This window comes from Dendrobates tinctorius, unplaced genomic scaffold, assembly GCF_039654945.1.
Source record: "Dendrobates tinctorius isolate UK_male_01 unplaced genomic scaffold, ASM3965494v1 ptg000114l, whole genome shotgun sequence".
In the NCBI taxonomy this organism is placed as follows: domain Eukaryota; kingdom Metazoa; phylum Chordata; class Amphibia; order Anura; family Dendrobatidae; genus Dendrobates; species Dendrobates tinctorius.
Window position 1 is genome coordinate 3,012,374 of NW_027361782.1, and position 13,086 is coordinate 3,025,459.

Below are 13,086 nucleotides of genomic sequence, written 5' to 3' on the forward strand. Positions count from 1 at the left end.
CCGGACTACCCTCTGCTCCTGACTTGGCGAAGATCTTCATTTCCCATATCTTCAGGATTCACGGCTTCCCCCAGCACATCGTGTCAGACAGAGGGGTCCAATTCACCTTCCGGTTCTGGAGAGCTCTATGCGGACTCATGAAAGTGTCATTGGATTTCTCTTCCGCCTATCACCCCCAAACCAATGGGCAGGTGGAACGTACCAACCAGATCCTTACATCCTATCTCCGGCATTTTTCTAATGCTCATCAGAATGACTGGGTCGGTCTACTTCCTTGGGCTGAGTTCGCCTACAATAATCACTCCAGTGAATCGTCTACCAAGTCTCCTTTCTTCATCGTCTTTGGACAGCATCTCAATGTGCCTCTACCGGTACTTCCTGTCTTGGGGGTACCTGCTGCCGATTCTCAGTCTGTGGAGTTCTCCAGGGTATGGCAGGAGACCATAACCGCTCTCGAGAAAGCACGGGACAGAATGAAATTACACGCTGACAAGAGGCGCCTGGACGCTCCTCCATTTCTCCCTGGTGACAAGGTGTGGCTCTCTACCAAATACGTCCGCCTTAAGGTACCATCTTAAAACTGGGTCCCCGTTACATTGGTCCTTTTGAGGTCCTCAGGCGGATTAATGATGTTGCTTACAAATTGAAGCTGCCTCCTTCACTCCGTATTCCCAATTCCTTCCATGTGTCTCTCCTAAAACCTGTGGTTCCTAACCGATTTCATCCTTCTCCAGGCCACACACCCCAGCCTGTTGGCTTGGGGGATGAGTTTGAGGTGAATGACATTTTGGCCATGAAGAAGGTAAGAGGGAGAACCATGTTCTTGGTCGATTGGAAGGGTTTTGGCCCCGAGGAGAGGTCATGGGAACCCAGGGAGAATATCCACGCACCCCAGATTTTGTCTAAGTTCCTCTCCAGCTTTAGAAAGAGGGGGCGTAAAGGGGGGGGGTACTGTCATGCCGTGCTCACCTGGGGGCGGGACCTCGGTCCCGACGTCATCTCTTCCGGAGCTGAGGTCACTCCGGGGGTCCCGTCGGGTGCGCACGCGCAGCTCTCGTCCCCGGGCCTCCTCCTACATGTCACGTTTGCGCTTGCGCGCTCCTGTCAGTGCTGTATAGGGCTCGGTCCTCTCTATGGTAATGGAAGACCTGACCCGGAACCTGTAGTGGTCATGTGCTTTCTGTCTAGGTCCTGACCCGGAACCAGTAGTAGTCATGTGCTATATCAGACGACCTCCCCCTAGGGGAGGTGCCTGATTATTGTTGTGCTTCCTGGCTTGGTCTGCCGTGTCCCTGCCTGGCTGTGCGCTGTATTCAGGTCCCCTGCCTTGCACTCTGTTGTGCCTCTTGGCACACGCTCTGAATCTGCACTCTGCTTTGTACTTGGTTGTGCCTCCTGGCACACGCTCTGACCCTGTGTTCTGTCTCGTACTCGGTTGTGCCTCCTGGCACATGCTCTGACACTGTACTCTGTCTCATACTCGGTTGTGCCTCCTGGCACACGCTCTTACCCTGTACTCTGTCTCATCCTCTGTTGTGCCTCCTGGCACACACTCTGATTCCGTGCTCTGTCTTATACTCAGTTGTGCCTCCGGGCACACACTCGGACCCTGTGCTTTGTCTCATACTCAGTTGTGCCTCCTGGCACATGCTCTGATCCTGTACTCAGTCTCTTACTCTGTTGTGCCTCCTGGCACACATACCAATCCTGCGCTCTGTCTTATGCTCAGTTGTGCCCTCTGGCACACACCCTGCTCCTGTACTCTGTTACACCTCCTGGCACACCTGCTGCCTGACTCAGTGCTCTGACGTGCTCCTTGCACGCATCCTGCTTCACTCACACCCGGACGAACGAAGTCTCTGTATACCACGTGTTCCCGTGTCCACACTTTACACGTTCCTGCAGACACACTCACCCACTCGTGTCTCCTGTGAGCCGGCCGCCTGGTGCCAGCAGTCGTGGTGCCTCACCTCCTGGGGCTTGCCCCTGACACTCCCTGTATAGGGGGTGGTCTTCACTTGGTCAGCTCGCCCTGGGAGGGTTGGTGTCACGACCCAGAGGGTCCACTCCAGGAGTCGTCACAGGGACAGTATTATAGTAGTTATATTCTTGGACATAGAGACCAGTATTATAGTAGTTATATTCTTGTACATAGGGGGCAATATTATAGTAGTTATATTCTTGTACATAGGGGCAGTATTATAGTAGTTATATTCTTGTACATAGGGGCAGTATTATAGTAGTTATAGTCTTGTACATAGGGGCACTATTATAGTAGTTATAACCTTGTACTTAGGGGCAGTATTATAGTAGTTATATTCTTGTACATAGGAGCAGTATTATAGAAGTTATATTCTTGTACATAGGGGCAGTATTATAGTAGTTATATTCTTGTACATAGTGGCAGTATTATAGTAGTTATATTCTTGTACATAAGAGGCAGTATTATAGTAGTTATAGTCTTGTACATAGGGGGAGTATTATAGTAGTTATAGTCTTCTACATAGGAGCAGTATTATAGTAGTTATATTCTTATACATAGGGGCAGTATTATAGTAGTTATAGTCTTCTACATAGGGACAGTATTATAGTAGTTATATTCTTGTACATAGGGACAGTATTATAGTAGTTATATTCTTTGACATAGAGACCAGTATTATAGTAGTTATATTCTTGTACGTAGGGGGCAGTATTATAGTAGTTATATTCTGTACACAGGAGCAGTATTATAGTAGTTATATTCTTGTACATAGGGGGTTGTATTATGTCTTTATCTTCTTGTGGGTGTCGATTTGGATTTATGAATTATAGGTTTTTTACAAGTATTTTGAATGTTTCATAGTCTAATTCTAACAGCATCACCAATTTCCATGTTCTTGGCCTTTTTAACCGGAAATATATTTATAAGCAGCTTGCAGTTGTTAAACTTGTGTCTATTATTGGCTTCCCGACTGTTGTATATCTATTTTAGTGTTGTGTAGAACTTTGTATAACGGCCTTTTTCTGGAAAATTGGTTGTTAACACAGCTAACGATAGTTTTGTTAGATTTTTACAAATGGCCACCTTAGCCGTGGGACATTAAGCACTGATAATGGTTGTGTTCCTGAAGATTATTGCCTTTGTGCTCAGACACTTACTGCTTGCTTTGTTTAATAGCACATGTGCAGAGCTGAAAATGTTTTCAATTGTGCAGCATATCCGCTGCAAATAAGTGGCCTGAAACCATGGAACCAATTTACCACTTCAAAAGCGATAATTGGAAGGACCAGCAAGTGACCGCGGACGAATCGTATCACATGTCCTTGCGCCGCATCCGGAGGAAAGAACGCTGTATGCCGCAAATTAACATTACTGTCCAGTTCTATTCTTTATCTTGCTTTTTTTTTCTGTCTTGTTCTTTATTTCTCTGGGTTTTTTTCTCTCTCACTTTCTTTTTTTTCTTGTCTTTCTTTCTTCCTTCTTTCTTTCCTTTCTTCCTTTTATTTTTCTTCTTTCTTTTCCTGGTTTTTACAATGACACATTCTCCTACACTAAGGCAGACTAAGACGACACCAGAGAGATTTCCTGCACAGACAGCTCTCGTTGTGTCCTGGTTGTCAGTCGTGCAAGGTCTGTCCAGGCTTTTATCCTCTCGATGTTTTCGATCACTGACGGGAAGCAGAAATCCTGGACACCATGAGAAAACACATAATGTTATAAAGTTGCAGACTGCCTCATTGCTCAGTGATTGGGTTACTTTACATAAAGCTGAACATTCCCTAAACCTAACACCATTAGATCTGTGTCCTCGCTGGGGGCTGCAGCCTGTGTCTCTGCCTACTACTCTCCCCAGCCGAGTCTCCTTGTATACTTTTATTCCTTAGGCATCGTTCTGTAGTGTAATATTAATGTGTATAATCATCAGGATCAATTGTCACAAACGCCCTGATCTCCTCTAGGCAGCAGATGGGCCGGTGCTTCCCCTATGTCCATTCCCTTGGGATATTGGTGCGATGGCGTCTGCATCCTGCACCTGAAATTGTTATTGATAAACTTACATAAATCGCAACGACCTAAATGAGATATATATATTGTGGTAGATTGGCTCACTTGGCTGCAGATAGAGGTAGACATAGGAACACTGTCTCTTTAAATCTTCCACTGGTTTATTAAAAATACTGCATAAACCAGTTCCACTCTAGCAAAAGCAAAAACTTAACGTATAGCACAGCCCTTGTCGTTACATGAATCCACCCGCTTCTGGAAAAAAACAGCAAAAGGTCCAACTTCCCTTAACATGAAAGCACAGCTTCAGAGTTTGCACCTCTTTGCCCACTCCACCCCATCTGCGATACTGTGCAGTTTCTCAGGCCTGTGCTCCACATGAAGGTTGAAGCCATCAGCGTCTTCCTGCCCTAAAGAGTGTTGGTCAGGGATGCGGCTATCATGGCGAAATTAAGGTTAAATCGACGATAATATCCTACTAGCATTCCCAGAAATGGCTTAACCTGTTTCTTAGAGACCAGTTGCGGCCAATTTTGGATTGCCTCTCCCTTACTCACTTGCGGCTTTATTCCACCTTTTCCAGCTATGTAGCCCAAGTATTTTTTCTTCTCTTTCCCCATGGCACACTTCTTTAAGTTTATGGTAACCCCCCCCCAGTGCATCCAGCACGTCATCGACCTTCTGCAAATGCCTTCCCTAATACTTTTTGTGAGGGGCTAAGAACCGGTACATTTCCCTCCGAAAGGTAATGGGGCTCCTTGAAGCCCAAACTGAATTCTGGTATTCTGAAAGCAAGTTTTAGGTATAGAAAAAGCCGTCTTTTCCTTTGCACTTTGAGAGAGAAGGGTTTACCAGCAACGTCTCGTTAGGTCCAGAATCGTGATGTATCTGGCTGAACCTAGCTTCTGTATGAGATGATCAACGCGGTTATGCATCACATTTAGACACAACATTTAGTTTCCTGTGGTTGATACGGAAACCTAACTGTCCACCATGCTTCCGCACAATAACAGTGGGGCTGGACCCGCAGAGCCTTGACTATGCTCAGACTCACCATTTTCCTAATCTCCTTCAAAATCACCTTGCGGTGGGCTTCAGGGATTCTATACAGTTTTTGGTTCACCCGCACATGTGACAGGATGTCATGTTCAGCAACCTGCATACTTCCTGTTAACTCCGGAAACAGGTCCCTGCTCTGCTCTGCTGTTGCTTGAGCAGTTGTATTGTGCCAGCTGTTCCTGCTGCAGCTGTTGTTGTCGCTGCTGGCTTTGGACCAGTTGCTTGATCAGCTCCTCCATTTTGTCTGACCGCAGTTCCACCTCTACAGCCACCTTCATTCAGGACATGCAGCTTTTCCTCAGCCATCCACACTTGCTTCCTGGGAATCTTGTCTGCATTCTCCACTAACTGTGGTCGATCGTCTCACTTGGCAGCACATAGAGTTAGACACAGGAATACTGGCATTCTTGGCCTAACAGGAAAACAAAAACATATGGCACAGTCCTTTTTGTTCCGGGAATCCGCTCGCTTCAGGAATAGACAACAAAAGGTTCAGCTTTTCTTAACCTGCAACCATAGCTCCAGGCCCACCTCACTCTGAATGCTCTAGAAGGCTGGGTATTTATCCTCTGTACTCCTCCCACTCTACACCTGTTCAATCAACCTAGCACTCTACATGGTCAATTAACCCCTCTCAGCACTTAGTGTGCTGGTGTAATTTCCTAGGTTACTATCACTAAAGCTAACACCCGTAGTGAAACTTATCTCCCCTCCAGTACTTTGCCACAATATACTGTATACGTATACATTAGCTGCTCCAGTGATAGTCTGCTGGGAATCTGCTGTATCTAATCATGACCTGTGTGATGCTATCTGCTGAGCCCTGTATCTAATCCCATCCTGTGTGATACATTCTGCTCAGCTGTGTATCTATTCCCACTCTGTGTGATACAGTCTGCGGTGCAGTGGTCCCGCTTGCCGATGTTGGCGCCTCGGCATCTGATCATGCAGAATTCTGCAGATGTGTGTATCTAATCCTGGACTGGAGAAGCCAAGGCCCCAGATCTCAGGAGGAATGAGATAATGATTGAGAGGATGACTCTTCCTCGGAGGTTAAGGCCGCTGACTCCCCGAGACTTGTATAATCTTTATGAGCCGATACGAGGCGCTGCGGAGGATGCCGTTCTGATTGGATTTGCTTTTTCTCAGGTCAAGGTGATGATACGAGGGCAGCCATGTTTCTCCTTTGGGAATCTGCAGGGTGGATACAATCACTGCAGTGTTACAGAGCAGATAATGTACTGATACAGCAGAGTCTGTCGCCATCATGTCATCAGCAAGCAGGCAGCGAATTCACAAGCACTGCCACCCCCAATGATGCATGTAAATAATACAGCTGTGGCAAAAATTAAGAGACCACTTTCAAATGTTCAGTTTGTCTGAATTTTTCTCTTTTATAGGTATACTAGCTGAAGAGCCCAGCGCTGCCCGGGCATAGTAACTAACTACGGTTAGTTATAACAAATTATAATGATTATATCTATATATATAAAGCTGAGTGTAGAGCTCTGCCCACTCCGCATAGCCACATTCACTATAATATCCCACATCATCCCGTCAGCCAGTGCTACCGGACTACTACCCATAATATCCCACATCATCCTGTCAGCCAGAGACGCCGGACTACTACCCCTAATATCCCACATCATCCCATCAGCCAGAGCCACCGGACTACTCCCCCTAATATCCCACATCATCCCGTCAGCCAGAGCTACCGGACTACTACCCCTAATATCCCACATCATCCCATCAGCCTGGGGTCAGAACCAGAGCGCTGAGTGAAGCAGTCCTAACTTCCACACCGGGGATCCCTTTTAGAGAGGCCTGGCGTCAGAACAAGAGCGCTGAGTGGATTTGCCCTGACTTCCATACCAGTGATCCCTTTAATAGAACCCTGGGGTGAGAATCAGAGCACTGAGGGATTTACTCTAACTTCCATACCAGAGATCCCTTTAAGAAAGCCTGGGATCAGAACCAGAGCGCTGAGTGGATTTGCCCTAACTTCCATACCGGGGATCCCTTTAAGAAAGCCTGGGATCAGAACCAGAGTGCTGAGTGGATTTGCCATGACTTGCATACCAATGATACCTTTAATAGAATCCTGGGGTCAGAATCAGGGCGCTGAGGGATTTGCCCTAACTTCCGTACAGGAGATCCCTTTAATAGAACCCTGGGGTGAGAATCAGAGCACTGAGGGATTTGCTCTAACTTCCATACCAGAGATCCCTTTAAGAAAGCCTGGGATCAGAACCAGAGCGCTGAGTGGATTTGCCCTAACTTCCATACCGGGAATCCCTTTAAGAAAGCCTGGGATCAGAACCAGGGCGCTGGATGGATTTGCCCTGACTTGCATACCAATGATACCTTTAATAGAATCCTGGGGTCAGAATCAGAGCGCTGAGGGACTTGCCCTAACTTCAGTACAAGAGATCCCTTTAAGAGAGCCTGGGGTCAGTACCAGAGTATTTGAAGGCAATTGCCCTGACTTCCATACCGAGGATCCCTTTAAGAGAGGCATGGGGTCAGAACCAAAGCACTGGATGGATTTGCTCTACCTTCCATACTGGAGATCCCTTTAAGAAAGGCCTGGGGTCAGTACCAAAGCACTGGATGGATTTGCTCTACCTTCCATACCGAGGATCCCTTTAAGAAAGGCCTGGGGTCAGTACCAAAGCGCGGAGTGGATTTGCCCTAACTTGCATACCATTGATCCAGGGGAGGGGGGATTCATTTCTGTCATGTGCCCTGTGCTCCTTTCTGGGTGGCAGACATTGGCTGGGAGCTTATGTTCCCAGGGATGCTAGATTTCTTCCACCATGTCAGTGTCTGCTGAGGTGTTGTCAAGTGGGAAAACTTGCTCATAGCAACCATCACAGCTCAGCTACTTTTAACCAGCTCTGGTGAAATGAGAGATGCTTAGTGGTTGGTTGCAAGGAAAACTGTTGATCATAGCAACCAATCACAGCTCAGCTTCTTTTGAACAGCTCTGGTGAAATGAAAGATGCTTTGTGAACGGTTGGTGATACACACATACATACATTCATTTTTATATATAGAGATTTTTGAGTAAAATGTAAATTGTTCTTTTAGTCTGCAAACTTCTGACAACACGTCTCCGAATTTCCAAGCAATACATTTTGTTTTTTCTTTTCTGAAAAGGAGAAATGGTCAAAATTTAAAAAACAAACAAACAGTGCTTTCAGACCTCAAATAATGCAAAGAAAACAAGTTCATAATCATTTTTTGAAACAACAATACTGTTTTAACTCAGGAAGAGTTCAGAAATCAATATTTTGTGGAATAACCATGATTTTTCAAACAGCTTTCATGCATCTTGGCATGCTTGCCACCAGTCTTTGACACTGCTTCTGGGGCAAAAATTTAAGCAGTTCTTTGTTTGATGGCTTGTGACTATCCATCATCCTCTTGATTACATTCCAGATGTTTTAAATTGGGTTCTGGTCTGCAGAATGGACTGCCCATGACAGGGTTTTGATGTGGTGGTGTCTTAAATTTTGCCAGAGCTGTAGTAATATTTCTACTGAGCAAATCACCTGCAGTAATGAAATAAATAGTTATAGTACATGGAAATAGCCATCCACCGCAGCCAGGTGTACCCAGTCAGGATGGCCCGTACCCCTAGTATCTCACCTCGCTACGTGCCTTCCACCTCAACAAGGTGTACCCAGTCAGGATGGCCCATACCCCTAGTATCTCAACTCGTTACGTGCCATCCACCGCGACAAGGTGTACTCAGCCAGGATGGTCCATATCCCTAGTATCTCACCTCACTACGTGCTGTCCACCACAACAAGGTGTACCCAGTCAGGATGGTCCGTACCCCTAATATTTCACTTCGCTACATGCCATCCACTCGCTACATACTGTCCACCGCGACAAGGTGTTCCCAGTCTGGACGGTCCATACCCCTAGTATCTCACCTTGCTACGTACTATCCGTCATGACAAGGTGTACCCAGTCTGGATGGTCCATACACCTATTATCTAACTTTGCTGTGTGCCATCCACCGCAACAAGGTGCACCCAGTCAGGATGGTCACTACCCCTAGAATTCACCTTGCTACGTGCCATCCACCGTGACCAGGTGTACCCAGTCTGGATAGTCGGTACCCCTAGTATCTCACCTCACTACGTGCCGTCCACAGCGACAAGGTGTACCCAACCAGGATGGCCTGTACACCTAGTATCTCACCTCGCTACGTGCTATCCACAGCGACCAGGTTTACCCAGTCTGGATGGTCTGTACCCCTAGTATCTCACCTCGCTACTTGCTGTCCACCGCAGCAAGGTGTACTCAGTCAGGATGACCCATACCCCTAGTATCTCACCTCACTGCGTGCCGTCCACCGCAGCAAGGTGTACCCAATCAGAATGGTTCGTACCCCTAGTATCTCACCTCCCTATGTGACATGCACAGCAACAAGGTGTACCCAGTCTGGATGATCTGTATCCCTAGTATATCACCTCGCTACGTGCCGTCCACCGTGACAAGCTGTACCCAGTCCACAGTGACATGGTGTACCTAGCCATGATGGTTGTTTTCCCTAGTATCTCACATCGCTACATGCCATCCACAGCAACAAGATGTCCCCAGCTATGATGGTCCATACCTAGTATCTCACCTTACTACCTACCATCTACAGCGACAAGGTGTACCCAGTCTGGATGGTCCTTACCCCTAGTTTATCACCTTGCTACCTGCCATCCACAGCGACAAGGTGTACCTAGCCATGATGGTCAGTACCCCTAGTATCTCACCTCGATATATAAGTGGGTTGTGAAATGCAGTGATGCAAGAAAGGCCAAGCGAGGGCTAACAATTTAATTTAGCAGTAAAGGTACTGCTGGCAGGGAGATGAACAGTTAAAGGAGCAAATGCTAGGGAAATAGACAACCACAATGTGATAACAATCCACGCAATCAACTTATGGTGTTCGTAGCTTCCTTGGCCACAGATGATCCGATGGACAGTCTCAGGGTTTTACCCGTTGAGCCAATTAGTCCATAAACTTGTGCAGCCAAAGTCAAGAGAATTGCGTGCATTAATAAGGGAGGTCTGCGGTGTGCTGTCTGGCAAAGAGGACCACAACGAACAGTCCTGAACACAGCCCCCGTTCCTGTGCCCGCGCTTGTCCACAGCAACAAGGTTTCCCCAGCTATGATGGTCTGTACCCCTAGTATCTCACCTCGCTATGTGCCGTCCACAGCGACAAGGCGTCCCCAGCCATGATAGTCCGTAACCTTAGTATTTCACATCGCTATGTGCTGTCCAGTGCTCAAAATAGTCGGGGGGTAGGGGGGTCCAGACACCTACCATCCACAGCGACAAGGTGTACGCAGCTCTGTCTTCCTCCTTTCAGCTACGTGCCGTCCAAAGCGACAAGGTGTATCCAGGCAGGATGGTCCATATCCCTAGTATCTCACCTCACTACGTGCAATCCACCACAACAAGGTGTACCCAGTCTGGATGCTCTGTACCCCTAGTATCTCACGGGTCTGTACCCCTAGTATCTCACCTCGCTACATGCTGTCCACAGCGACAAGCTGTACCCAGCCAGGATGGTCTGTACCCCTAGTATCTCACCTCACTATGTGCCGTCCACAGCGACATGGTGTCCCCAGCCATGATTGTCCGTAGCCTTAGTATTTCACATCGCTATGAGCTGTCCAGTCCTCAAAATAGTTGGGGGGGGGGTCCAGACACCTGCTTGAGGAAAAATTCAATTGAGGAAGCCACTGAGGCGAAACGGTGCTGTCGGGGTGGCTGTGGGCAGCTGTAATGGGACTTATACACATGTAAGTGAAGGATTATTCTTTACAATTAGGTGGCTAGCATGTTATTTGCAGCGAGTTAATTTGAACACCTTCTTGTAGTAAGCATTCATTGCATTGCAATTTATAGTAAATAGGCACATGGTGGCTATATTGTTGCACTGAGCACTTTCATTATACATTGTTTACTAAGCACTGGTTCCTATTGTAAATGCAGTTGTGCAGGTTTAATATTTTAATCCTCATTTGGTCCTTGGTGTATACGTTACCCACAGCATATTTTTGTGTATATCCCTTGTTTTAATTTTATGTAATTGATGTGTAATAAACTTTGTTGAAATGTTATCCTTTATTTACTGATGCCTCTTTTTCTGTCATCCAGTGGTGGTTGATATGGTTTATTGTGATTTTATCTGAGGTGGTATATATTACTATTGTGGATATGTATATAGAGGCCCCAGCAGTCATCTTATCATATAGGGGCCCCAGAAGTCATTTCATCATATAGGGCCCCCAGAAGTCATTTCATCATATAGGGCCCCCAGAAGTCATTTCATCATATAGGTGCCCCAGCTGTAATGTTATCATATAAGGACCCGTCTCCCTCTTCCCTGGAGGATGATGATGATGGTGATAATGATGGTAACGATAATGGTGATGATGATGGTGATAGTGATAATGATGGTTATGATGATGGTGATCCTCATGATGGTGATGATGATGGTAATGTTGATGGTGATGATGATGGTGATGTTAATGATGATGGTTATGATGATAGTGATGATAATGATGATGTGATGGTGATGATGATGGAGACAGTGATAATGGTGGTGATGATGATAATGATGATGATGATAGTGATGGTGATAATGATGATGATGATGATGGTGATAATGATGGTGATGGTAGTGACGATGGTGAAGATGGTGATGATGGTGGTAATGATTGTAATAGTGATGATGATGGTGATAGTGAAGATGATGGTGTTGATGATAATGATGGTAGTGATGATGATGGTGATGCTCATGATGATGGTGATAATGATGTTGGTGATAATGGTGACTGATGAGGGTGATTGGTGGTGATGTGATGATGGTGATGATGGTGGTGATAATGGTGATAGTGAGGGTGATCATGATAATGATGGTGGTGATGATGGTAATAGTGGTCATGATGATGGTGATGATAATGATGGTGATGATAATGATGATGATGACGGTGCAGAGACTCCTCCTCCGAGATCTGCCTGCTGCAGACGTCTCTGTCCATACAGATAAATGATGTCCACATACGGGCAGCGGTAAGGGTTAATAGAGCCGGTCAGCGGGTTCACGCTCTTTGGAATCGATATTAGGAGCAAGGTCTCCTCTCCGATGATCCATCACTTCTGACACTACAGAATAGTGATGAGACCTCCATCGTGGTTGTCCGTGGGCTGCAGTTTATAATGAGGCGTGGTAATGGCGCCGGCTCCACATACTCTCTGCTTTCACCGTCCTGTTTTCTTTTCATCCTGATTTCTGCCTTCTGTTTTCAGGTGTCCTGTATGCAGTTCATTAACGCTCTTCTCACCTCCCCGGAGGATCTGGACTTCAGGATACATCTGAGGAACGAATTCTTACGCTGCGGACTGAAGCAGATCTTACCTGTAAGTAAATGGACTCTCCATGTCTGTAAGGCCATGTTCACACGTTCAGCTTTCACTGAGTTTTTCTTGCTGCATATTTTTTAATAAATCCAAGTAGCCGATTTTACTTAATGTGTGCAGAAAACCTGTAACATTTAAAACTCATCAAAATCTCATGGTGTGAACAGAGCCTGATAGTCTGAGCAAGGCGCCAACCAGTAGCATGTGCAGGGAGTGGTCTGTGGTGTCCGAGAGGCAGGGAGCTATGGTAGTGGTCCATGCACTATGATGCCCAATATTCTACAAGAATTGGGCAGGACTCTGAGGACGGTGCGGTCTGGTCACCACCGGACTTGTGGGCTCAGCCATTCATGGCGGAGCGGCCACCTCATGCTCCCCGGCTACCCTCACCACACCGGTGTGCGCAGCCAGCACCGGATGAGAAGATCAGAGCAGAAAAATCGAAAATCAGCAATTCCAGCACTGAGAATATAAAATATCCATTTATAACGCCATTTATGTCACAAAGTTTCTACTTTTATTTCACATTTCTAGAAAACAACATTTTATAATTTTCTTCTGTCTGTTCTTGTTTTCCACCTTGTCAATCTGTACAAGGACTG

The 13,086-nt window shown here is 46.4% G+C and overlaps 1 protein-coding gene across 7 annotated transcripts in view; it reads left to right on the forward strand.

The window, feature by feature from the left end:
- The window catches only part of DIAPH2 (diaphanous related formin 2), a 1,634,550-nt gene that overhangs the window by 337,927 nt on the left and 1,283,537 nt on the right, over window positions 1–13,086 (forward strand). For all 7 annotated transcript variants that reach the window (XM_073589842.1, XM_073589844.1, XM_073589848.1 and 4 more), the window contains one exon: window positions 12,374–12,484. In XM_073589842.1, the coding sequence (XP_073445943.1) occupies window positions 12,374–12,484 (111 nt within the window). The remainder of the gene's footprint in view (window positions 1–12,373; window positions 12,485–13,086) is intronic.